The 27,910-nt window shown below is 39.6% G+C and overlaps 1 protein-coding gene and 1 long non-coding RNA gene across 3 annotated transcripts in view; one reads left to right on the forward strand and one right to left on the reverse strand.

Moving 5' to 3' along the window:
- Positions 1-7,667: 7,667 nt before the first annotated feature.
- The window catches only part of CCDC146 (coiled-coil domain containing 146), a 260,083-nt gene continuing 239,840 nt past the window's right edge, over positions 7,668-27,910 (reverse strand). For both annotated transcript variants that reach the window (XM_063667681.1, XM_054494951.2), the window contains 9 exons: positions 27,292-27,462; positions 23,107-23,195; positions 22,846-23,010; positions 21,290-21,514; positions 19,166-19,394; positions 15,000-15,128; positions 14,351-14,488; positions 9,630-9,878; positions 7,668-8,221 (listed from right to left, as the gene is read on the reverse strand). In XM_063667681.1, the coding sequence (XP_063523751.1) occupies positions 8,018-8,221; positions 9,630-9,878; positions 14,351-14,488; positions 15,000-15,128; positions 19,166-19,394; positions 21,290-21,514; positions 22,846-23,010; positions 23,107-23,195; positions 27,292-27,462 (1,599 nt within the window). In that variant the 3' untranslated portion in view covers positions 7,668-8,017. The remainder of the gene's footprint in view (positions 8,222-9,629; positions 9,879-14,350; positions 14,489-14,999; positions 15,129-19,165; positions 19,395-21,289; positions 21,515-22,845; positions 23,011-23,106; positions 23,196-27,291; positions 27,463-27,910) is intronic.
- On the forward strand, positions 15,915-27,688 carry LOC134739878 (uncharacterized). Its single transcript, XR_010126964.1, has 3 exons — positions 15,915-15,933; positions 24,356-24,427; positions 27,573-27,688. It is a non-coding gene; the product is annotated as an uncharacterized LOC134739878 (long non-coding RNA).

A 27,910-nucleotide genomic window follows, 5' to 3' on the forward strand; every position in this document is an offset into this window, starting at 1 on the left:
AAAAAAAAATTACCCACACAAAAAAGTCCGGTACCAGATGGATTCACAGCAGAATTCTACCAGACATTCAGAGAAGAATTGGTACCAATCCTTTTGACACTATTCCATAGGATAGAGAAAGAAGGAACTCTCCCTAATTCATTCTATGAAGCCAGCATCACCCTAATACCAAAACCAGGAAAGGACACAACCACAAAACAAAAAAACAAAACAAACAAACAAACAAAAAACTACAGACCGATATCCTTGATGAACGTAGATGCTAAAATCCTTAACAAAATACTCGCTAACCAAATCCACAAGATATCAAAAAGAGAATCCACCATAATCAAGTAGGTTTCATACCAGGGTTGCAGGGATGGTTTAATGTATACAAGCCAGTAAATGTGATATACCACATAAACAGAATTAAAAACAAATATTACATGATCATCTCAACAGGTGCAGAAAAAGCATTTGATAAAATCCAGCATCACTTTATGATTAAAATCCTTAGCAAAATTGGCATACAAGGGGCATACCTTAATGTAATAAAAGCCATCTATGACAAACCCACAGCCAACATAATACTGAATGGGGAAAAGTTGAAAGCATTCCCTCTGAGAACTGGAACAAGACAAGAATGCCCACTCTCACCACTCCTCTTCAACATAGTACTGGAAGTCCTAGCCAGAGCAATCAGACAAAAGAAATAAAGGGTATCCAAATTGGTAAAGAGGAAGTCATACTGTCACTGTTTGCTGACAATATGATTGTTTACCTTGAAAACCCTAAAGACTCCTCCAGAAAGCTCCTAGAACTGATAAAATAATTCAGCAAAGTTTCCAGATACAAGATTAATGTCCACAAATCAGCAGCTCTTCTATACACCAACAGCAACCAAGCTGAGAATCAAATTGAGAACTCAATCCCTTTTATAATAGCTGCAAAAAAAAAAATACTTAGGAATATACCTAACAAAGGAGTTGAAAGACCTCTACAAGGAAAACTACAAAACACTGCTGAAAGAAATCATAGACAATACAAATGGAAACACATCCCATGCTCATGGATGGGTAGAATCAATATTGTGAAAATGACCATACTGCCAAAAGCAATCTACAAATTCACTGCAATCCCCATCAAAAAACCACCATCATTCACAGAGTTAGAGAAAACAATTCTAAAATTCACATGGAACCAAAAAAGAGCCCGCATAGCCAAAGCGAGACTAAGCAAAAAGTGCAAATCTGAAGGCATCATATTACCTGATTTCAAACTATACTTTAAGGCCATAGTCACCAAAACACCATGGTACTGGCATAAAAATAGGCACATAGACCAAAAGAACAGAACAGAGAACACAGAAATAAACCCAAATACTTACAGCCAACTGATCTTTGACAAAACAAACAAAAACATAAAGTGGGGAAAGGACACCGTTTTCAACAAATGGTGCTGGGATAATTGGCTAGCCACATGTAGGAGAATAAAAGTGGATCCTCATTTCTCACCTTATACAAAAATCAACTCAAGGTGGGTTAAGGACTTAAACCTAAGACCTGAAACTATAAAAATTCTAAAGCATAACATTGGAAAAACCCTTCTAGACATTGGCTTAGGCAAGGATTTCATGACCAAAACCCCAAAAGAAAATGCAATAAAAACAAAGATAAATAGCTGGGACCTAATTAAACTAAAGAGCTTTTGCATGCAAAAGGAACAGTCAGCAGAGTAAACAGACAACCCACAGATTGGGAGAAAATCTTCACAATCTATACATCTGACAAAGGACTAATAACCAGAATCTACAACAAACTCAAACAAATCAGTAAGAAAAAAACAAACAATCCCATCAAAAAGCGGGCTAAGGCCATGAACAGACAATTCTCAAAAGAAGATATACAAATGACCAACCAATATATGAAAAAATGCTCAACATCACTAATGATCAGGGAAATCCAAATCAAAACCACAATGTGATACCACCTTACTCCTGAAAGAATGGCCATAATCAAAAAAATTAAAAAACAGTAGATGCTGGCATGGATTTGGCGATCAGGGAATCCCACCTACACTGCTGGTGGGAATGTAAACTAGTACAACCAGTATGGAAAACAGTGTGGAGATTCCTTAAAGAACTAAAAGTAGAACTACCATTTGATCCAACAATCCCACTTCTGGGTATCTACGTAGAGGAAACAAAGTCATTATTCGAAAAAGATACTTGCACATGCATGTTTATAGCAGCATAATTCACAATGGCAAAATCATGGAACCAAACCAAATGCCCATCAATCAGTGAGTGGATAAAGAAACTGTGATCTATATCTATATATATGTATACACACACACACACACATACATACATACATACACACACACACACACAAATGGAATACTACTCAGCCATAAAAGGGAATGAATTAACAGCATTTGCAATGACCTAGATGAGACTGGAGACTATTATTCTAAGTGAAGTAACTCAGGAATGGAAACCCAAACATCATATGTTCTCAATGATATGTGGGAGCTAAGCTATGAGGACGCAAAGGCATAAGAATGATACAATGGACTTAGGTGACTTGGGGGGAAGAGTGGGAGGGGGCGAGGGATAAAAGACAACATATATGGTGCAGTGTATACTGCTTGCATGATGGGTGCACCAGGATCTCACAAATCACCACTAAAGAACTTATTCCTGTAACCAAATACCATTTGTACCCCAATAACTTATGGAAAAATTAAATAAAATTATAATTAAAAAAATAAAATATATCAAGTAGCTAATTGGATTAAAGCAAACCAACACCTAACTATATGCTGCCTACAAGAAACTCACCTCACTTGTAAAGACACACATAGACTGAAAATGAAGGGATAGAAAAAGATATTTCAAGCACATGAAAACCAAAAGTGAGCAGGAGTAGCTATACTTATATGAGACAAGACAAACTTCAAGTCAAAAAGCTGTAAAAAGAGACAGAGAAGACCATTATAAACTAATAAAGGGATCAATTCAGCAATAGAACAATTATACATATATATGCACCCAACACCAGAGCACTCAGATATATAAAGAAAATATTAGAGCTAAAAGGAGTGATAGACCCCAATACAATAATAGTTGGAGATTTCAACACCTCATTCTCAGTGCTGAACAGATAATCTATATAGAAAATCAACGAAGAAAAACTGGATTTAAACCATATCATGGACCAAATGGACGTAACAGACATTTATAGAACATTTCACCCAACAGGTGAAATACAGGATACACATTCTTTTCATCAGCACGTGAAACATTCTTCAGGACTGACCATAGGTTAGAAATAAAACAAGTCTCAAAAAAAAGAGACTTTTTTTGAGATGGAGACTTTTTTGAGATGGAGTCTTGCTCTGTTGCCCAGGCTGAAGTGCAATGGTGCGATCTTGGCTCACTGCAACCTCTGCCACCTGGGTTCAAGCCATTCTCCTGCCTCAGCCTCCCAAGTAGCTGAAACTACAGGCATGCGCCACCATGGCCAGCTAATTTTCATATTTTTAGTAGAGACGGGGTTTCACCATGTTGGCCAGGCTTGTCTCAAACTCCTGACCTCAAGTGATCCGCCTGCCTCGGCCTCTCAAAGTGCTGGGATTACAGGTGTGAGCCACCTTGCCGGGCACCCAATTTTTTAAATCAAAATCATATCAAATATCTGACCATAATGCAATAAAACTAGACATAAATAATGAGAACATTTGAAACTATACAAATACATGGAAATTAAACAACATGCTCCTGAATGACCAAAATGAAGAAGAAAGAAATTAAGGAAGAAATTTAAAAAGTCTTTGGAACAAATGAAAATGGAAACACAACATGCCAGAACGTATGGGACACAGCAAAAGCAGTAGTGAGAGGCAAGTTTATAGCAACAAATACTTAACATGAAAAAACTAGAAAGATTTCAAATAACCTAATGATATACCTCAAGCAACTAGAAAATCAAGAACAAATCAAAGTCAAAATTGTAGGAAGAGAGAAATAATAAAGATTAGAGTAGAAATAAATTGAGAGTAAAAAAAATACAAAAGATCAACAAAACAAAAAGTTGGTTTTCTGAAAGAATAAACACATTCAACAAACCATTAGCTAGACTAAGGAAAAAAGAAGACCCAAATAAATGAAATCAGAAGCAAAAAAGGGGATGTCACAACAGATACAAAAAATAATTCCAGGGTGCTTTGTACTATATGTCAAGTTAGAAAACCTAGAGGAAGTGAATAAACTCCTTCACATATACAATCTACCAAGGTTGAGTTGGGAAGAAATAGAAAACCTGAACAGATCAATACTAAGCAATTAGATTAAATCAGTAATAAAACATCTTCCACACCTGTAATCCCAGCACCTTGGGAGGCCAAGGCAGGTGGATCACTCAGGGCCAGGAGTTTGAGACCAGCCTGGCAAAACCCCATCTCTACTAAAAATTCCAAAAATTAGCCAGGCATGATAGTGCACGCTTATAATCCCAGCTACTTGGGAGGCTGAGGCAGGAGAATCACTTGAACCTGGGAGGCAGAGGTTACAGTGAGCCAAGATTTGGCCACTGCACTACAGTCTGGGTGACAGAGCGAGACTCTGTCTCAAAACAATAAAATAAAATATTTAAAATAAAATATAAAATAGTCTTCCAACAAAGAAAAATCCAGATGGCATCATTGCTGAATTCTACTGAACCTTTAAAGAAGATTTTTTTCTTACATGGGTAAATCATGTAATGCTGAAGTTTGAGGTAGAAATGATCCCATCATCCAGATAGTGGGCATAGTACCCAACAGATAGTTTTTCAACTCTCCCCCCCCCTTCTCCCCAATAGTCTGTTTTTTCCATCTTTATATCCATGTGTACTCATTGTTTAGCTCCCACATTTAAGTGAGAACATGTAGTATTTGGTTTTCTGCTTCAGATATGCTTAGGTCAGTGGCCTCCAACTGCATCCATGTTGCTGCAAAGAATGTGATTTTGTTCCTTTTTATGGCTGTATTCCATGGTGTATATGTATCACATTTTCTTTATCCAGTCCAATGTTAATGGGCATCTAGGTTGATTCAATGTCTTTGCTATTGTGAATAGTGCTTTGATGAATGTACAAGTGCACATGTCCTTTTGGTAGAACAATTTATTTTCCCTGGGTATATACCCAGTAATGGGATTGCTGGGTTAAATGGTAGTTCTGTTTTTAGTTCTTTCCAAAGTGGTTGAACTAATTTTACATTCCCACCAGCAGTGTTAAGCATTCCCTTTTTCCTGCAACCTTACCAACATCTTTTTTTGTGTGTGTGACTTTTTAATAATAGCCATTCTGGCTGGGTGTAGTGGCTCATACTTATAATCCTAGCACTTTTTGGAGGCTGAGGCAGGAGGATTGTGTGAGGCCAGGAGTTTGAGAGCAGCCTAGGTCACCTAGTGAGACTCCATCTCTACAAAAAATAAAAATATTAGCTGGGTGGGGTGGTGTGCACCTGTAGTCCCAGCTACTCAGGAGGCTGAGGTGGGAGGATCACTTGAGCCCTGGAGGTGGAGGCTGCAGTGAGCTGAGATCATGTCACTGCACTCCAGCCTGGGTGATAGAGTGAGACTCTGTCTCCCAAAATAAATAAAATAAAATAAAATAAAATAAAATAAAATAAAATAGATAAAATAAAACAAAACAAAATGACAACACTACCCAAAGCAATCAACAGATTGATTGTAGTCACTATCAAAATACTAATGGCATTCTTCAGAAAAATAGGAAAAACAATCCTAAAATTTGTATGTAACCACGAAAGACCCCAAATAGCCAAAGCAATCCTGAACAAAATGAACAAAGCTGGAGGTATCACACTACCACATCTTAAATATACTACAAAGCTCTAGTAACCAAAACAGCATGACACTGGGATAAAAACAGATACATAGACCAATGGAACAAAATAGAGAATCAAGAAATTCATCCATATATCTATAGACAACTGATTTTTGACAAAGGTTCCAAGAATACTCATTAGGAAAAGGACAGTCTCTACAATAAATGGTGCTGGGGAAACTGGAGGTCCATATGCAGAAGAATGAAACTAGTTCTCTACTACTCACCCTATTTAAAAATCAACTCAAAATGATCAAAGACCTAAATATAGGACCCCAAACCATAAAACTACTGGAAGAAAACATAGGAGAAATGCTTCAGGACATTGGCCTGAGAAAATATTTTCTGAATAAGACCTCAAAACACAGGCAACAAAAGCAAAAATAAACAAATGAGATTACATCAAACTAAAAACCTTCTGCACAGCAAAGGAAACAACAGAGTGAAGACAACCTACAGAATCAAAGAAAATAGTTGCACACTACTCATCCAATAGGGGATTCATATTCAGAATAAATAAGGGACTCAGATATCTTAATACCAAAAAACACTACAAAAACAACAATCTGACTTACAAATGGGCAAATGACCTAAACAGACATTTCTCAAAAGACATACAAATGGCCAACAGGTATATGAAGAAATGCTCAACATCACTAATCATCAGGGAAATAGAAATTTAAAAAAACATGATGAGGTATCATCTCACCCCTATTACCAAAAAGTTAAAAAATAACAAATGCTGGTAAGGATGCAGAGAAAAGGGAGCTCTTATATACACGGTTGGTGAGAATGTAAACTAGTGCAGTCACTATGAAGAATGATATGGAAGTTCCTCAGAAAACTACAAATAGAACGAACATATGATCCAGCAATCTCCCTACTGGAAATTTATCCAGAGGAAAGGAAATCAGAATATTGAAGAGACATCTGCACCCCCATGTTTACTGCAGTGCTATTCACAATAGGCAAGACATGAAATCAACCTAGTTGTCTGCCCAACAACAGATAAATGGATAAAGAAAATGGGAGCTATATATACACACACACACATACACACACATATATACACATACATATGCACATACACAACGGAATACTATTCAGCCACAAAAAAGAACAAAATCCTGTCATTCGTGGCAACATGAAAGGAACTGGAGGACATTATGTTCATTGAAATAAGCCAGGTACAGAAAGTTAAACACCACATGTTCTCACTCATATGTGGAAGCTAAAAATTGTTCTCACTCATGTGGAAGCTAAAAGTAGAACAGCGGATATAAGAGGCTGGGAAGGTTAGAGGAAAGGATGAGGAAAGGAAGGAATAGGGGTAGATTTGTTAATAAGCACAAAATTACAGTGAAATAGGTGGAATAAGTCCTATGTCCTATACCACTGTAGGATGACTATAGGTAACAATATATAGTTTCAAATAGGTAGGAGGATATTGAATATTCCCAACACAATGAAATGATAAAGTTTGAACGTATATGCTAATTACCCTGATCTGATCACTATACATTATATGTATTAAACTTCACTATGTACCCCATGAGTAGGTACAATTATTATTTGTCAAAAAAAAAATGAAAAAAATGCAAACAGCCATGACAAGCTTCACTACTTTACGTAATTTAGATTTACCAAGATTAAGTGCTACTTCTTATTCAACAAAGTGAGTTATGCCTTTGCAATACTTGAGGTATTTTCCTTTTCAAATAGCCATTCTTTCTTTTTAAAGTGTGTATATTGAACAGTATTTGTTTTGTCTTTAATAAACAAAGACCACTCTGTCCGTTTCCGTACTTCATTGAAAACAGATTTATTTTTAGTGCATTTTTATAGCGCCTTGCCTACTACAAATTTCTGGAATGTACTCAATATAAAGAGTGAAAAAGAAAATATAAGCAATTCAAATATATACTTTGACATACATGTAGGACAGTTCTATGTCCCATTCAACGTCATGAAAGGTATAGTAGTTGGTGGGTAAATAGAAACCCTGTTATACTCTGTTGCTGACTAATTGTGGTTACCTTACTTATCAATAATATTAGAAGTATTATGCTCACATTTTTCACCTGTGGGTACAAGGAAGCCTGGTTGAAGTCCTTTCCTTGAGAGGCCTGGATTTGTTCACATATTCAGATTTCAATTGGCTTTATAACAGGTTTCCTTATGTGCCTCATATTGGCTCCAGGTTCACTAGGTTTAAAAGGAGCCAAAGCACCATAAGGTTTTGGCAAAGGAAGAGTGCCATCTGCCTCTGGGATGTAGGCATTCGGACGCTGCTCTGCAGTTGTGTAAACACCATTGGGCAGCTGGCGATTATCTGCTTCCAAGAACTCCTGCAAAGAATGATTTTTCCTTTTCAGTTCTCTGAAAACTCTGGTGAAGTCACTTTATCCTTAGGTCCCATACTCCCCAGAGGGATGGGAGGGGTAGGAGGGTAGAATCACACCACATACACACACACACACACACACACGCATACACACACACCTCATTGGCCTGGGCTGTATTGCTTCAGCATCACATTATTCCTGGGGTTTAGGGTAGGAGGGTGGAATCACACCACACACACACACACCCACACCTCATTGGAATGGGCTGTATTGCTTAAGCATCACATTAATCCTGGAGTTTAGGGTTTTTCAAAGACTGCTTTGTGGGTCCTAACTATGTTTCCACCTCAATATCTGTCATCAAGCACTAATTATTTCCCTGTTTTTGACAAAGGCAGAGCAACATATTTCCTTTGGTAAGTCATTGGTGAGCAAATGTTACAATGGAAGAGATAGAGGAGTAAAGTGGAACCAGAGGAGGAAAATGGTCACCAGCTTTGCCCTGAGCCTCAACGTTTTCAAGATTTTGTCTGTGCCTCTGGAAAATAGAGTAATCACTTACTGCACTGAAAAGCCCTCTAATAAATGGCAGTGGGACACCACAGGTAAAATCTGAATGCCCTGAAAGGAACAGTCCCAGGTGGTGTGGAAATTATAAATCATGTAATTTACACTTCTGCTCAGGTATTCCTAGTGTGTTCTGAATGCAGTTTTGTCTTGAGTTCAGGAGCAAATAGGGACCCTCTCGGTGATACCCACTTGGCAATCTGAGTGAGCTGTACATCTGGAGGATGTAGACTCCTTGGAAAGAGATGCCTAATTCCAGTCTAAGAATACTGACAGGTCATGGGGGTAGACAGAAGATCTGCTATCTAACTTGCAGGGGGAGTCAGTAATAGACCTAGTCTTAGGCCAGAGGCCTAAGGTGGGAAAAGAAAGGGGTGGCACTGAGGCCTATGATGTACATCAAGCATCTGCAGAAGGCATGGCAACTAAAATGTGGGTGGAGGCCTCACTGTATGCTGTGGAGGCCACAGGAGATGAACATGGAACAGTCAGGTATGGTGTGAGCAGAGGTGCCAAGACAGAGATTGGAGACTTATGGACAAGGCCAATGCCAGCCTGGTCATCGCTATGCTGGTGGAAGGCCATGATGTTCAGCCTCGGCAGCCCAGGATGTAAGGCTGTGGGGTGGGCCCAGTGCTTGCTAAGTGTTCTTCAGTGAGTATTGTGGCACTCTGGATTACTGCACTTTGACTTATCATAGAATATCTTAAATACACTTCTAATGACTGTTGGGACTGTGTGTGGTAGAGTGGGGAAATTTTTCTTATACTGTGGGATAACTGACCCCCTGAATGCAACCCCTGCTGGCACCCCTTAGAAATGCAATACAGGAGCCAAAGCCTACCCAAGACTTTTCAGCGATGGCCAAGGCATGCATTTCTTCATCTCGAAGGACTTTCAACCATTCTTTCTCAATTTCCTTATTGAGTGGCAGACCTTTTTCTATCCTGGAATTGCAAGTGAAGATGAAGTCTTCTTTCTCCCTGACTTCCTTTTGGAGTTCAATGGTTAGGGCTTGTTTCATGGACAGCTCAGCAACAAGAGCCATCATTTTCTCAGTTGCATTTTTTATCCTTCTTTGGTAGCCATTCATCTAGAATTAAAGAGCCCAAGGCTTAGTCTATGTATACAGTCCACGAAGACTTAAAATGGCAGGCTGCTGGCTGTCTATAATGGCGGGGTGCATTTTTGTCTGAAGGAAGGAGGGTCTAACTTGGAATTCACAGAAATTAAGAACTGGAAGAGACTGCAGATATTGAGCCAAACACCCTGGCTGTGTAAGTAAGGACAAGGAGAGAACAAGAAAAGGATTTGTTTATCTAGTTACTGGATTTCAAGGTGAATAACATTGAGGAGAATAGTTTAGTGCCCATTTTTAAGAGGTGAGAAGGAGAGGTGAAGGGATGTTCTTTTTTTTTTTTTTTTTTTTTGTTTGAGACGGAGTCTCGCTCTGTTGCCCCGGCTGGAGTGCAGTAGCGCGATCTCAGCTCATTGCAAGCTCTGCCTCCCAGGTTCACGCCATTCTCCTGCCTCAGCCTCCTGAGTAGCTGGGACTACAAGTGCCCAACACCATACCTGGCTAATTTTTTTTGTATTTTTAGTAGAGATGGGGTTTCACTCTGTTAGCCAGGATGGTCTCGATCTCCTGACCTCGTGATCTGCCTGCCTCGGCCTCCCAAAGTGCTGGGATTACAGGCATGAGCCACTGCGACCAGACTTTTTTTTTTTTTTTAACCTATTAATATCAGCTATTTAGCATTAATACAGTTAAAAGATAAGACTAATTAGAAAAAAAAGATCTCAAGAGGCAGGAAAGAAGTAAAACTGGAATTAGGGGTTCCTGTAAGCTCTCCGTCTCATAAATGGTAGAATCTTTTAGTCTGATGGCCATAGTGGGGCAGTTCAGTGGTGATATCTTCTACCTGGCAACACTCACTAGTTCCTCTTACCTTGCCTTATTTTTTCTTCACATCTTGTCTCACTGCTGATATTATATATGTGTTTCACTATTTTTGTCATCCCATAAGAATGTACTCTTCATGAGGACAAGGACTGTTTTATTCATCATCATAGTCCCAGTGCTTAGGAGAGTGCTTGGAATATAAGAGGCACCCCCCCAAATTAAAGTTCAATATTTTCTGAATGAAGGAATGAATGAACTCTTAGTTTGTTTCATTCTTTGTTCTTGGACCAGGATAAACTGGGACATGCAAATGAGCTTCCAAATACTACACCTAATGCTGAATACCTTCCTCTCCTAATAGAGCATCTCTGGTCACATCTGTACCTCTGTTTAGAGAAATGTTGCTGCTAGTGATTTACCTGCCTCTGAAAATGTAATAACTGATTATTATATACAAATTTTGCCTCCTTAATGGTAGGTAATATACGTTTTTATGACTCTTCTATACTGAACTAATTTTTAAGAAGCATGTATCGAATAAAAATGACTACCACTAAAAACTTCAATGAGTCGTAAGTTTTGCCATTTTTATTTGGCTTCTGTGCTTCTGCTTTGACAACTTCCACTAACAGACTGAACAGTCCAGCAGCATTGGTGCAATTCACAACTTTAACTCATAAAATAAGAAATGCTAAGACTTAGATAAACTAATGCACTTTGAGTAAATTAGCATGTCTGATGTTTCTTTAAATGTTGCTGCCTTTCCTTTTTTAAATGAATTTCCTTTCCTTTGGGGGGAGTCATTTTCCACTCAACCACTGCACACTTTTTTTTTTTTTCTCATCTTTTTTTAAAAATTATGCTTTAAGTTCTAGGGTACATGTGCTCAACGTGCAGATTTGTTACATATGTATACATGTGCCATGTTGGTGTGCTGCACCCATTAACTCGTCATTAACATTAGGTATATCTCCTAATGCTATCTCTCCCCCCACCCCATGACAGGCCCCGGTGTGTGATGTTCCCCTTCATGTGTCCATGTGTTCTCATTGTTCAATTCCCATCTATGAGTGAGAACATGTGGTGTTTGGTTTTTTGTCCTTGCGATAGTTTGCTGAGAATGATGGTTTCCAGCTTCATCCATGTCCCTACAAAGGACATGAACTCATCCTTTTTTATGGCTGCATAGTATTCCATGGTGTATATGTGCCACATTTTCTTAATCCAGTCTATCATTGATGGACATTCGGGTTGGTTCCAAGTCTTTGCTATTGTGAATAGTGTGGCAATAAACATACGTGTGCATGTGTCTTTATAGCAGCATGATTTATAATCCTTTGGGTATATACCCAGTAATGGGATGGCAACCACTGCACACTTGAGTGTGTGTGTCCGTCTGTGTAACTGGCCAACTTCCCTTCTCTTCCATAAATTAGAAAACAAAGTTTCGTATTATCCTGGGTTGCTCCAAGTCTTAACTGAGATTTCCCACTTTCTGCTCCCATTTCTGTTGGGAAATTTGCAGGAGGCGCCATAAGCTATCTAGGAGAAGTGAGACACTTGAGGAGATGTGCAATCTTTTTGAATGTGGCTAGGTCACTTATATGTTCGACTATGTAATACTTGCAACAACTTCGGCTATCACACCCATTACACAGATGAGAAAGCTGAGTTTTAAGATCATTTATCCATCTTTCTCAAGGTCATTTTCTAGTTTTGATAAATCATAGATGTGGAATCTGAATGTCTTTCTATTTTCCAGTTCTGCCTACTATGAGATTATCATTTTAAATGGAGGGGGGCAGTGAAAGCTGGGGAGGAGGAAGAAGCCAATGGAGAGCATGGAAGTTAGGGAAAGGAAAGGGGAGAATAATTGTTAGACTAGGACTTGGCTGTGCTGGAGCTTTCCTGGCTATGGAAAGTGGCCGCTATGTACATTTCTCTAGCATTACTGTTGCCTTCCAGGCGACTGCCATCAGCTTTGATAAGTCAGGCCTCAGTGAAAAATGACTTCCCCCAAAGAAAGGGAAATTCATTTTGCAAAAGGAAGGAAGGCAACATTTATTTAAAGGAATATCAGACATGCTAATTCAGGCAAAGTGCATGAGCTTAACTAAGCCTTAGCATCAGTCCAGTGGCAGATGTGCGACTCACAACTTTATACCTTAGTTTGTGAGGCCAAGTTGTGATTTGCACACCTGCCACTGGCCTGATTAGTCTATTCATGGAAGTCATCAGAGCAGAAGCGTAATAGTCAAATAAAAATTGCAAAGATAGTCTAAGATTTACAGTCATTTCTTGTTTAGTGTGCCACATGTGCTTCTAGAACAGAACTGATTATTATTCATCCTTGAAGTGTTTTTCTAGAGTCTGGTACGTGCTAGGCATTGGAGAAATTAAGAACGAGGAACAGTTGCTGCCCTCAGGAGCCCACAGTCTCTGGTGTGGGTATTACCGTTATCTGTTTTCATCTGTCTCCCCCTACTAGACCCTATGAGCTTCCTATGGTGTAAACAATGTGTCCCTTCCTCTTTGTTTCTGAACTCATGCCTAGCATGAGAGTAGCACATAGCAGGTGTTCAGTAATTACTGTTGACTGGCTGAACTCTCTGTGCTGATGGGATGCTCCAGGGGACCCCAGAGGCCAGGTGAGTGGCCAATCCTCTGATGGCTCTATGGTATACATGAAAGGCCTCGCATGAATGGTCTTGTGTAGGGGTAGACTGAGGAAGGAGTGAGTCCTGTGCCTGCACGGACATGACGCAGAAATGAGTGTACAGGCTGATGGGGCAATTCCCCAAATGAACCTTTGTTGGAAGCAGGAGTCAGAGCCACAGGAAGCCTGGCAAGACCTGCAGGCACCATGCTTCCTGCACAGCCTGCAGAACCATGAGCCAAAATAAACCTCTTTTCTTTATAAGTTACCCAGCCTCAGGTATTCCTTTACAGCAATGCAAACGAACTAATACACAACCTTCACCTCTTCATTGCAGGTTGTTACAGAGACCAGGGTAACTAGCATACAACATGCTGGGAGTCCAGGGGGACTTCTAGGGGCTCTGCTGGCTGCTCCTTTCAGTGCAGCTTCTAGCAGTCCCACCCCGACCCTGAGGCTCTGGATCTGCCATCCTGGTCTCTTACACTTATTAAATCAGGGGGTTCTGTGTTCCTGGCCTTTCCTCACTAGTGGTGCCTGGTGGGCACCTCCATGGTGCAGTTGGTCTGGGTGTTGTGTGACTGCATTTCTCTTTAACAGTCCCTTTCAATTTCTGGGTTCTGGCTAAGTTCTGGATTGGAGCCGTCCCTACTAAGATCACTGGATAAGTGAGGCGCTCCACTTAAAAGGAACTAAAAAGGATTTAACTTTGTGCACGAAATACAAAGATAATAACTGTCATATTTGGGTAGTTGCCTTGCTAAGTGAAACTTGTATACTGTCATTTAAAAGGCTAGGTTTTGCCACTGTGAAGTGAATTAATTCAGGGAATAAGATTGAAACATTTTGGACAATTCTCTGAGTCATCCTTTCATTTTTCTAAGTTTCCCTAGTCATAAAGCCTAATCTCTCCAGTGCTTCTCTCGATAAATCTATTGGTCTGTGGAAAATAAAAGGTAATAAAGGAGCAGGGGCAGAAGGGAAAAAGGCAGGGTCTCAGGCCTACCTTCTTGGCTAAGAGCAGTGTGTCCTGCTTGCAGTCCTGAGTTTTGCTGCAAAGCCTGTCCGTGAGCCTGGAGACCTGTTCATAGATGAAATCCTTCTCCAGCAGCTTCTCCTCCTTCTTGGCCAGTTGTAGTTCCAGCTATGTTTGAAAATTGTTTCAAGAGGAATAAAAAAAGTCATCTAAGACAAAGTCTTATTTCCTAATTAGAGCAGTATCTCCCCCTACCCCCCACAAAATACCTCTGGAAAGTGTTTAGAGCTGGGTTAAGACTTTCCCTGCCCCAGCCCCTGCAGATACCTCTGGGAGTTCGAGTATGGCCCCCTCAGCTCTATCTAGCATCCACATCACCATTCTTCTGATGTGTTCCCATCAGGAAGACAAATTAATCCATTTAAGATGCCAGAATTACTCCTTTGGGTCATGAGAGAAAGGTGCCTTTGGAATCTCGAAACCACTGGATTGGAACTTCTTTTGGCAAGTGTCTAAATCAAGCTTAGAATGTATGACTAGATTACAACAAAAGGACTATATTAGTGACTAGAATAATGAAGGATAGGTCTGTCAGCATAATGTGAAACAGTACCATAGGTATCTGTGAAACTACATCAACGAGGGGCTAACAGATGCAATTTTAAGCAATAATGTTTACCTTGTCTAATTTTTGGATCATTTCTTTTTCGGTCAGATCTTTCCCTGGAAGGAAGCGAGCTCTATTCTCACCATCAGGCTTTATGAACTGTTTCTCCAGGTCTTTAATTCTGTCTGTACACTGTGAAAACTATTAAGAAAAAAACATTAACTTTAAAATGAATTCTCTAGCTCAATAAATCTGAAAATCACATTGCCCAGGGTCTTGAGAGTTTTTCAGTAGGACCAACCCAGGCAAGGGTAGAAGAGAACTCTGTTTTCTTAACACCCCATCAGCTGGGACCTGGTTAAGTGACATTTCTGCTCATTTATGGTACTGTGACAATGATGTCTATAATTGATCATATGAGGTGAGGCAGTGCCTTCTGGGTCATAGAAAAAGCTGATTTCACAAGCGGCCGTTGATTGCTTCCCATTTTGTGTCATGTTCATGGGATGCTGTGTGGTTGCAGGGCTCCAAGTATACAGCCTGATATGGTTTGGATGTGTCCCCCTCCAAATCTCATGTTGAATGAATATAATCCCCAATGTTGAAGGTGGGGCTGGGTGAGAGGTGTTCGGGTCATGGGGGCAGGATGGGGCCTTCATGAATGGCTTGGTGCTGTCTTGTGATAATGAGTGAGTTCTCACTCTATGAATTCAAGTGACATCTGGTTGTTTAAAAACAGCCTGGCTCCTCTGCTTCTTTCTCTTGCTTCCTCTCTAGCCATGCAATGTGCCTGCTCCCCCTTTGCTTTCCACCATGATTGGAAGCCTCCTGAGGCCCTCACCAGATGCAGATGCTGGCACATGCTTCCTACACAGCCTGCAGAACCATGAGCCAAAATAAACCTCTTTTCTTTATGTTATCCAGCCTCAGGTATTCCTTTACAGCAATGCAAATGAACTAATACACAGCCTTCACCTCTTCATTGCAGGTTGTTACAGAGACCAGGGTAAGTCGCATACAACACACTGGACTTCATTTCAAAACACTTGGCTGGCAATAGGTTTAATGCCTTCCCAAAGAAGGAGAAAAACGTTCTCAATTATTGAATCTACCTAATGTACACTCTGTGAGGAACAGCTTGGGCTATTTATATTTTTTCTGCTAAATCCCTAATATAGTGTCATATGTATCAACTCCATTTGTTGAATCAATGAGATTTTGGTGGTGAATGAAGAAACATGGCTACTCCTAAATAGGAATGGTAGCCACACTTAGTTTTTGTTTTATAGGGAGACAGATACGGAGCATGGTGACAACCAAGAAGCATTATTTTCACTTTTCCTACTGAATACCTGTGTAATGTCAGGTAAATCATTTATCTTCTCTAAACCTTAGTTTCCTCACTTGTCAAGTGAGAAGAAAAGGCTCAGTGCCATGGGGTTGATCCATCTTATGAGATAATATATTGATGGTATTTTACAACATGTCTAAGACTGATACAGGTAGCATTTTTAAAATTTAATTTATGCTCCTCCTCCCTACAAAAAGAATTATAAATGGTGACAAATAATTTAACATTTTTCTTTTTCCTGTATCTACATTCCTTAAATGTCCTTAATATGGAATTGAAGTATACATACATACATAATCAAGCATTTGTTGTATTTATTATTAACAATACTTAATGTTCCCTTTTCTTAATTAGGAAACTAAATAAGAAACAAAAACACAGTGCTTGCTTATAAAGGGGTGTCTCAATTTTAGTTTTCCCTTGGCATTTGAGGAAAAACTGTTTACTCTGTCTATGTAAAATAGTGTCCTTGTGTCCCAAAATAGTTCACAAGACTTCCTAAAATTGAGCTATCATTATAGGAACCAGGAGAACAGACTCATGATAATCCTTGGATTCGATTGTTGGATAATTAAAAACTGTTATGGACAACCGAAAAAAATGCAAACCTTAAGAGAATTCTGAAAATGATGCAAAAAAGGGAGAAGACTTAAAAAAAAACAAAAAACAAAAAACCCAAGACACTGTGGCTGTAAAAAATGACAGGATATGACCGGGATCTGACACTGCAGAACAGGGCACAGAAATGGCTTGCCTGAAGCTAGAAATTTCACATCACATCCTTCAAGGGTACACATGATTGGTGCTGAGCAGATAATCAGAATTCACTCCGGTAGAGCAGATAACCGATAACACAGACTGCATGTCTCAGTTCATGTGCAATCAAAATGATCAAAATTCACCATCAGGCAGGGAGTGTAGTGTTATGAAATGCATAATATTTCCTTCTTGGGTAAAAGTGAATCTACATTTCATACTAGATAATAGGGTTTATAAAACAAAATGACAATTTTTTTCTAAGAACAATTTTATCCACTGAATGGAAGTATTGATTTGCAGTGAACACAAAGAATATGCTTATACAATAGAGAGGAAATTATTCTGTTGCAGATTTTATTGAATTTAAAGTTCTTTTGTGTTGCTCTGCATCTTGATAGTTTAGGATGGGCAAAGATGGACCCAAAGCTTCATTTTGGGAAAAAGCTGGAGAGAGCCAAATTCTTCTGTAAAATGGAGTGGGGGCAAGCATGGAGTTCCTGGGGGCAATCTGGGATGAGGAGGCTGTGGAGGGAGAGGGGAGGTGAAAGAGAAGCCAGTGAAATCGAGCTAGGCAAGGGTGTGGTACAGGGTATTAGTGCTCAGGGAAGCGTCTCCAGTGATAGAGTGCCCCCAAGAAGAGCATGGATGTCTGACATCTAATTGAAGTGCTTTGCATTTCTGTAATGTAACCCCACATACCATTGCCCCACATCTTTAATAAAGTCTGTTCACAGAGGCCTCGCATGAATGGTCTTGTGTAGGTGTAGCCTGAGGAACGGGTGAGTTCCGTGCCTTTGCGGACATGGCACAGAAGTGGCACAGGCACTGTGTGTGCAGGCTGATGGGTGATCCCTCAAATGAACCTTTGTGGGAAGGAGTCAGAGCCGCAGGAAGCCTGGGGAGGCCTGTGGAAGTTTAGGGGGACTTTCTAGCCAATCGATCTGAATCTGACTACACTTACTGAACAAATGAGTGGAAGAACTCAAGGCTAAATTAAAAAAAAACAAACAAACAAACTTGGAATCAGAACATTGGCATATTTGTGCAAACTGAAAGAGGCTATTATCTACACAGCATATACACATTCAAATGGCACAAAATATGAAAGCAGATCTATCATCTAGTACCATGAAATCCTATGAATCCCCTTCACATGATTTAAAAAAAAAAAAAGAAGGGGATCTAAAACTGTCTAGGGCATGAGCTAATGAAAAACATTTACTTGTATACCTAGAAAATAAATGACAAGATGTCTCCCAGATTTTTGATAATTTTAATAGTAATTGTATCTTGGGGGTAGAATTTTATTTTCTTCTTTATAATTTTTATACTTTTACAAAATTTCATTCACCAAATGTCTTAACTTTTTATCAGGAAAAAAAATCCAAGCGCAAACCTGACATTTAAAAAAATATATTATAGGTTAGAATTTGTTCCTGCTACATCGGTCAGTGGGAACAAGTTTAGGCTACACAGTTTTTATTTTAATTTTTAAAAAAATTCTATGAAGAATAAACCCCAAGTAACACATGTGAAGAAAGTAGCTTTATATTCACATTTTATTTATTTTGTTATTTCATGTTTTAGTTTTTTGGATTTATTCCACTTTTAAAAAGGCCATGTCAGAGGCCAGGTTACTAAGCTATCATAGAACTACAGTGGTTAATAAAGAGTCAAGTTATATGTGACTGACAACTACTAATAAGCAACAATCTCCAGACAATCTCTTGCTCTAGGGGCCAGAGTATCAAAAGTAAGAGTGCTGGCTCATCCTCAAGATCTGTCCAGCAAGCAGCAACGACATAATTATGCTGAGGGTAGTGAGAGTCTAGATCACTAAAGTTTGAGCTATGAGGAAGCTGAGCTAGAGATAAGTCCTGGGAGGCTTCAAATTCCAAGAAAGGCAGAAAGTGCTTCATAAGAAAAAAAGACAATGTGTAGCCTGGATGCCTGAAGCACAGATTCCATCCTAGAGTAGCATTCAAGTGTATTTTTAAACAAGATGGATGGATTGTTATAGGTCCCAGAAATAGTATGGCTTGGTTTACATGTAAGAACTCATCCACAAACTAATAGAGGCAGAAAAAAATAAATGGTCTGAGGAAGTGTGCTGTGGTCACTCACCCACCTGAATTTGGAGCACAGCTAGATTGGCATCCAGGGACCTCTTGGCTGGCAGTAATTTCTGGGTCACACGAATTTGTCTTTGCTTCTCAGCAATCTTCATTTTCAGGAATCGGATCTTTTCTTCCAGTAGATGTATTTCAATTTCTCCATTTAGTTTCAGCTTCTCTTGGATATTTATTTTTTCATAAAAAATGCATATTTCTTCTTCCCGCTCTATCAGCTGAACGCCACTATGGTCAAATTCAGAGGCAGAGGCTAAGTGGGCATTGAGACCACCGTTTTACTAGTCATTGTGGTTCCCTCTGGCTTTGGATGCAAGATATACATCAACATAGCATACTTCCAGAGGATCACAGATAGTCACCAATGGCTTTCTAGTTAAATTACATCCACACTTTGGAATTCTCTAGGGATAGGAGGGTTACTGAGCCTCTCAACTTTGAGGCCGACCATGTGGTTGGCTAGCCACAGTGTCTCTGAAAGTCCCAAAGGTTTTCCTGGGGTGGGAAAGAATGTCATTCCCAATGCACAAAGTGAACCCATATAGTCTGATTTTCTGCAGATCCTTTTCTCGGGTTAGACTTGCCAACCAAGGCCTGGCCAGAAGCACACAGGCAGGGGGCCAGGGAATGTAGTTCTGATGTGAGCCTGCTCTATATTAAGTTGCTAGGCCCATTAGTTTCTTCTCAAGTTGAATATTTCTGGTTGTGATTTCCCCATAAACAGGCAAAAATCTATCCTTTGTAATCATGCCAGGAGAAAGACCCCTCCTTGAACGGAGAATATGAGGAGGAAACAAAGAAAGAATGTTCTAACCCCAGCAGCTCTGGTCTACATGACCGATCATGCACCACTGATCTGAGTGGCACCTGGGTGCACACTGTTTGTCCAAACGCTTTGGTTCGTGCCAGGAGCTGAATAGCATTTTTTTTCTCCCCTGGAGAAAAACCTACCAGCCCTTTGAAAATGTGCTGTTCTTCAAAGGACCCTAAAGGTCTTCCCACACACTATGCATATCCGCTATTTCAGAGTTCCTCCTTTAATTGCTTCTATCTATGACTCCGCTTCATCAAAACATGCATGCATGTGGTTGTACCTGGCTAATCCCAGCTCTATATTTTGTCTGTTTTCCTTTCAAAGGCTCAAGATCAAGTTCTCTTGACAACAGAAGCCAGGAGCAATGTTTTACCACTTTTTTGTACTCTCAAGGTCTAGCACTCTAATGCCTTATACAGAATAGCACACAATCAAAGTTTGCTTTAAAAAAATCTGATACAAGATGTCATTATCACAGGGCTTTGCAAATTTCACATTCCAATTTCTCAGAGCACAAGTAACTTGGGAGAAACTGCTGAAGTAAACATTGATTAATGATATAACTGCAACCTGGAAGAAATAATGCTACTCCTAAAGGTCTTACTAACTTGCTGAGCAAATGAACTAGGAGAATAGCTAAATATAGTAAGACCAAACTTACCACAACATTGGGTACAAGTTCCACACTTATTTATGTCAATTATGCTGAAAGAATCTGATGTTATAAGAGGCATCCTGAATGACCACTTAGGAAAGGACATTGATCTTCAAAAGCAAGCAACTTTCCCAAACCCCTCCTCTTTGCCGGTTTATGAGGACGGTATTTCTTTCTTTCTCTCTCTCTTTTTTTTTTTTTGTTTGTTTTTGGAGACGGAGTCTTGCTCTGTTGCCCAGGCTGTAGTGCAGTGGCATGATCTCGGCTCACTGCAACCTCTGCCTCCCGGGTTCAAGTGATTCTCATGCTGCAGAATCCCTGGGATTACAGGCACCCACCACCACACCTGGCTAATTTCTTGTATTTTTAGTAGGGATGGGGTTTCACCCTGTTGCCCAGGCTGGTCTCGAATTCCTGAGCTCAAGTGATCCACCCACCTTGGCCTCCCAAAGTGCTGGGATCATGCCACTGTGCCCAGCGTGAGGACAGTGTTTCTTATTTTCCAGGGAAGCAACACACAGTCCCTTCTCTCCAAAGGCTAATGCAACCTGAATATCACGTTTCCCTCACTATTCACTGTCAAGCCTAGATAGAAAAAGAGGTGACATTCCTCAATTGGATCCCTGGTGCTCTGTTCTCACACCTGGTTTTTACCTTTCATTTCGATGCTGAACAGCTTTTTCGTATCTTTTGCGAAGCTGCACCATCTCCTCTTCGATCATTGTGATCATATTGGCAAGTCTGTCAATGTTATTTAACTGGGCTTCCTTCTTTTCTTTCATTTGCTGAAGTTTTGATACAATTTTGCGCACATCGTTTTGCATGCTCTCTCTGATGGTAACATTGTTGGCGTGTTTCAGCATGGAATTTTGTAGCTTTCTTTTAAAATAATAAGACAATGGGTAAGATTATAATATTCTTTAGTTTATTTAAAAGGAATGAAGGCTTCTGAAACACAAGCACTGTCAAAGCAGACCTTGCTTTAGTGTAGCCCTTGAAATGATACTAGTAATAATGATATTCATCTTATGATACTCTTCAGGAATTTTCATAATCCTTCCAGGTCTCAGATTTTCTCTGCTCCAGATTAGAACATCTTTCCTTTGTCCCCCAGTGTTCTGCTGCCCCCCTTTATCAAAGCGAGAGACTACAGTCATTCATTTATTGTCATTCTCAGGAGACTGCTGTCTTGAGGACAGAGATGGTTATATCCAATAATGTCCATTGGACATAAGGTGGTGCCTGACTCAGCCTGTGGCCACAGTAAATGCTGAATGAATGCATGTCCTCTATAAATGTATTTTATTTTCAAGTTGGATGAGAACCTGATTAGGAAATCATATTTTTCTTTTCATCCACCCCCGACCCCTGAAATGAGGCCATTTTATAATCGCTTTGTTGAAGGAAACTGGGCAGTAATGGCCATCAGAAAATTAGATTACACCCTGATCGTGTACTGTTTACTAACATAGGTGAAAGAGTCCAGCAGATCGTGGCACATGGTAAATAATAAATGAAGAAAACAACCATTTGCCAAACGCTCTTCTGAGTGTTTTTATATGAATTAGCTCACTTCACAGTAAAATGTCGCATGAAATAAGGACTGTTCGTGTGGATAAGGAAAGTGAGCTCAGAGAGACAAGGCAGCTTGTCCAAGGTTACACAGGTAATAAGTGGCAGGGGTGGTATTTGAGTCTGGACACCACCTCTTTCACCAATCTGCTATAATGTATTGCCTCCCACAACACATTAGATGCTTTACATCTACAACCAGGGGATGTTGGTGAACAAACGATTTGATTGTTTTCTAACTTCCCAATCCCAATTATTAGATTTGTGCTTTTCTTTCTAATTGGGCAGGTGGAAATCATCATAGTAAGCATAGTTATATGTTATGGTTTTTCATTCATTAAAAAAATGACTCCCAAACAGTAGAAGCATGATAGATTATCATCTATAAAATAAGATGTTTAAACAAGGGCTTTTTCTGGCTAATTCTGGCTTTCTAAAATACTATTCTTTTTATTTTTTATTTTTATTATTTTTTTGAGACAGGGTCTCATTCTGTCACCCAGGCTGGAGGGCAGTGGCACCATCTTGGCTCATTGCAGCCTCTGCCTCTTTCCTGTCTTATTATCCCCAGGATTTTTAGAGTTCAAATGAATCAGAAAACAAGCCTTTGAAAGGCCAATAGTTATTATAACACTTACCTTTCTTGACTAACGGCACTATTTCTCAGAATTTCAAGTTCATTTAATGACATTTTATGCCTTTCTTTTATTTCATTTACTTTCTGATGAGCTTTGTGGAGTAAGTTAACAAATTTGTTTCTTTCATTTCGAATGGTGTCATACAGTTTAGCAAACTCTTTCAGTCTGTAAAAATACAAAGTGTTTACTGAAACTTATGAAATAAACATCAGGTTTTTTTTCCCTCACCTATGTAGATAAAACACCACATAATTACTTTACCTCCGATAAATTTCACATTTTTTCTTCTTGTGTATCCTGATTTCAAGATCCTTTGCTTTCATTTCTTTAACAATGTTGGTGTATTTTTGCTGAAATGTACAAAAAAACCGTGAAATAAATAACAACATATGAACACTCCCAGATTTATCCCACATCATTCCCTTCCATTAAAGACAATTCTCCAGCCTAGGCAACATAGTGAGATCTCATCTCTACAAAAATAAAAAAATGATCTGGGTATGGTAGTGTGCACCTGTAGTCCCAGCTACTCAGGAGGCTGAGGTGGGAGGATTGCTTGAGCCCAAGAATTCGAGGCTGCAGTGAGCCATGATTGCATCACTCCGCTCCAGCCTGGGCGACAGAGTAAGACCCTGTCTCTCCAAAAAAAAAAAAAAAAAAAAAAAAAAAAAAATCTTTCTTGGCTTGCTGGGTTGTACAGATCAGGGTGAAGGGTAAAGGAGATCTGAAAATTCCCTGGCTAGCTGAACTGATTCACATTGGCTAAGACAAACTGTTAACTGTTACCTAAGGAAGAGAACAAACAAGAGAAGAGAAAACGCAAAGAGCCTGCATGGCTTGGGTTTGAGGAAAAGTTTGGAGAACTTTTGAGAGAGAGGAAGAGTGATTTTGAACCGTACAGCTGGACTGGTTGAGCGTAGTTTATGGAAAATAGATGAGAGAAGAAGATTCCTAGTAAGTTTTGGTGAGAGTTATAAACTGAACCCTCTGTGGTGTTTTGTCAGAGACTGAAGCAATGATTTTAAAGTGCTTTCCATTCTTTTGTATGTGGGGTATTTTCCTACACAATAAGGCATCATATTGAGATCAGTTGTAAGGAGGTGTTACACATAAATATTTTAAAAGAAAGCAGTTATATTTCTAGAGTTCTAAAAAATATATCAAGTGCTAAATACACTAGTTATGTTCTTCAAATCGAAAGATACTGGTTCTTGCATCTGGGATAAGAAACATATTCAAAAATGAAGGATTTGCTGGTAGAAACTGGAGGAAAGTTTGTCAGCCTTCTCTCAAGAACTGAGAGCAAAGCCCTTTTGGTATGAGTGATTTGAAAGAAACTAGCCATAGAGCCGAGATTGATGTGTAGCATTTTTCTAATGTTGTTCTAGAAGAAACGAATATTTAAGTAACTGTACACATGAATAATAAAACAGATGGGAAAATGTAGTGTCATCTATTCTGTCTTGGGGGTGATAGCGACATTGTTTTTTTTCTTCACCTTCGTCTTTAGGGATGTGGATGCGATGTGAACATAAAATATTAAGATTGACTGCCTTCTTATGGAAATTGCAGCTAAGTACAGGTAATGTTTAACACACTAATTCCTAATGCTAAAAATACTCAAGGGATAAACATTTGTCCTTTATCAATTTCTGTATCTCAAGAATAATTGTCTATTTTGGTTTAATACAAATTACCTCATTTAATAATGAGGTCTGCTTTACATAGATTAGTCACACGTATATATACATGTATATCAGTTTTTGAAATTAACTGAAAATTATCTAATTCGTAAAACAGATCAGTGTTTCTTATAACAAATAAGTATACCTCTAGTGTTTCTGTAATTTCTAAAGAGAAAAGGGAGGAAGTTTCTAACTAGGAAAGACTCACTTGAGTGGGATCTTCCCAGCCAACACCAAGTTTTCCCAGATCCTGACTTGGTGAAGATGGCTTTCTCCTTCCTTCTTTTCCTTCCTTCCCTCCCTCCCTTCCTTCCTTCTTATTCTTTATTTTTCGTTTTTGAGACAGAGTCTCACTTTGTCACCCAGGCTGGAGTGCAGTGGTGCAATCTCGGCTCACTGCAACCTCCGCCTCTTGGGTTCAAGCGATTCTCATGCCTCTGCCTCCTGAGTAGCCGGGATTACAGGTGCCCACCACTATGCCAGGCTAATTTTTTGTACTTTCAGTAGAGATGGGCTTTCACCATGTTGGGCAGGCTGGTCTTCAACTCCTGACCTCAGGTGATCCACCCGCCTTGGCCTCCCAACGTGTTGGGATTACAGGTGTGAGACACCGCTCCTGGCCCAAGATGATCTCACATCTCTCCTCTCTCCTCTCCTTGTCCTGCTCCTGCATCTTACCCACTCAGCCACCCTGTGCTTTGCAGCTGCCTTTCTTTCATCCAGTCCTCTCTGACCACTTCTTTACCTAGTGAAACCCAACTACCCCATGAACTTCACTGTTGCTGCAGCCTTCGTGATGGAATCTAAATTGTTTAACATGGATTAAGTGACTTTCATCATCTGACTTGTCCTGCTCTCTGGTCTCACTATTTGACATCCTTTCTCCCCATCTTCCCATGTGCCAGCCATGCTGAACTTCTTTTAGTTTCTTAAATATTAAAGTAGAAAAATAAACAGTGAAAGGGGGATGTGAAGTGCCTGCAGTGGGTTGTGCAATGTAGATCTTCTCCTCTTTTTTGCAAAAATCTACATCATACCTCATTGCTCACTAATGCTTTGGTGTGAGTGAGCTCTTTCTGCAGAACGAGAAGAAATACCATTCCATGTGAATACTTACTTAGAATGAGAACAAAGGATGTGCTTAGAAACAGACCAAACAGACCACATCTGGGTAATGTGATAATTTTTTTTTTTTTTTTTTTTTTTTTGAGAGGGAGTCTCGGCTCTGTCGCCCAGGCTGGAATGCAGTGGTGCGATTTCGGCTCACTGCCACCTCTACCTCCTAGGTTCAAACGATTCTCCTGCCTCAGTCTCCCAAGTAGCTGGGATTACAGGCACCTGCCACCATGCCTGGCTAATTTTTGTATTTTAGTAGAGATGGGGTTTCACCATGTTGGTCAGGCTGGTCTCAAACTCCTGACCTCAAGTGATCCGCCCGCCTTGGCCTCCCAAAGTGCTGAGATTACAGGCATGAGTCACCATGCCTGGCCTGATAAATTCTTCTATTTTAGTAATATGTAATATCCTGTTTATTTTTAACAGGGAGTCTCTGGGCATGATCTGGACATAATCCTTATATGGAATAAATGATTCTAATGGTAGAATTTTAGCTTGCATGACAGGAGGGCTGCTTTACCATTTGTTTTATTGTTGATTTTAGGGGGGAATGTTGCACTGGCACTCTGTAGGAGGCCCAGGAAAATCATGGTGTGATGCAGCAACTAAGGGTATCTGGCATTCGATTAAATGATGCTGTCTTGCTGAAGCTGGGAGGGACAGTTACCTAATGCTACCACTCTTAAGTTGTTCCTGGACAAATCACAGTGGAGTCTGAGATGGGAGTGAAAATTAAATATCTGCAGCCTATGCAGTTGCCAGCTCTGTCCACTGGAGGCACCCACTATATTCTTACTGAAATTGCCATCTGTTCAAATCCTCTGCTCATTGTCAATGATCTCCTTTCCCATCTAAATTGTTGACTACTGTTAATTGAATCCTGGGACTATCTTTCAGTGCATGATTGAATCCCATTTAGGGAAGATTTATAGTCACTGGTACCTGAAGGAGAGGCACAGTTATAGTGGTTCCTTGGTATACATAGGGAACTGGTTCCAGGACCCTTTGAGAATACAAAAATCCAAGCATATTCAAGTCCCAAAGTTGGCTCTGTGGAACTCACCTGTAAGAAAAGTGGGCCTTCCATATTTGCAGGTTTTGTATTCTGTGAGTACTCTACTTTTGATCTGCATTTGGTTGAAAAAAATCTGTGTTTGAACATGCAGTTCAAATCCATGTTGTTCAAGGGTCAATTGTATAGCTTTCTTTTCTTTTTTCTTTTTTTTTTTTTGAGTTTCCTTCCAGTTCTTTTTTTAATATTTATATATTTTTATTATACTTTAAGTTCTAGGATACATGTGCACAATGTGCAGGTTAGTTACATATGTATACATGTGCCATGTTGGTGTGCTGCACCCATTAACTCGTCATTTACATTAGGCATATCTCCTAATGCTATCCCTTCCCCCTCCCCTCACCCCACAACAGGCCCCGGTGTGTGATGTTCCCCTTCCTGTGTCCATGTGTTCTCATTGTTCAATTCCCACCTGAGTGATAACATGTGGTGTTTGGTTTTTTGTCCTTGCGATAGTTTGCTGACAATGATGGTTTCTAGCTTCATCCACGTCCTAATGCACGTTGCATTATAATGAGGCTACCCTGAACTCTTGTAGTTATCAATGAATGGTTAAAAAAATGCAGTTACCTGAGCTTTCAGGAAATCCTTGGACTTTTGTTCCTTTTCATCAATTTTGATTTGAGTCATGCGGACAAGGTTGACTACTAGCTCTTTCATGTTTTCTTGCTCCTTTAAAAGCTTGTTTTCTTCTGCAAGTTGTTGTTCTACTAACTTAGACTCCATTTCTGATATAATTTTCTTTTGAAAAAAACACAGATAATATAACTTATTTGTTTGAAGGAATACAATAAAGCTAGTATCTTAGACTACCTTTTTATTTCCTATACAAAATGTATTTTTTTAAACAGGCCAGGTGTGGTGGTTCATGCCTGTAATTCAAGCCTTTGGGAGGCTGAGGCAGGACGATGACTTGAGGCCAGCAGTTCAAGACCAGCCTGAGCAACATAGCAAGATCCCTCTCTATAAAAAAAATAAAAAATAAAAAAGAAAGTAATGGTGTTTTAGCTTCATTTTTTTCCTTTATTTTCTAAAATAATGTGAAAATCAGTGGGTTAACATGATAGAACCTTTTCGTATTCAGACTATTTTCAAGTGACTAAGAAAAAGAAGAGACATAAAAACGAAAGAAAATTTGAAATTAGACATTGGTGAAATAAAACATCTGTGGTTTACTTTTAATGTAATC

The sequence above is a fragment of the Pongo pygmaeus genome, chromosome 6 (assembly GCF_028885625.2).
Source record: "Pongo pygmaeus isolate AG05252 chromosome 6, NHGRI_mPonPyg2-v2.0_pri, whole genome shotgun sequence".
Lineage (NCBI taxonomy): Eukaryota > Metazoa > Chordata > Mammalia > Primates > Hominidae > Pongo > Pongo pygmaeus.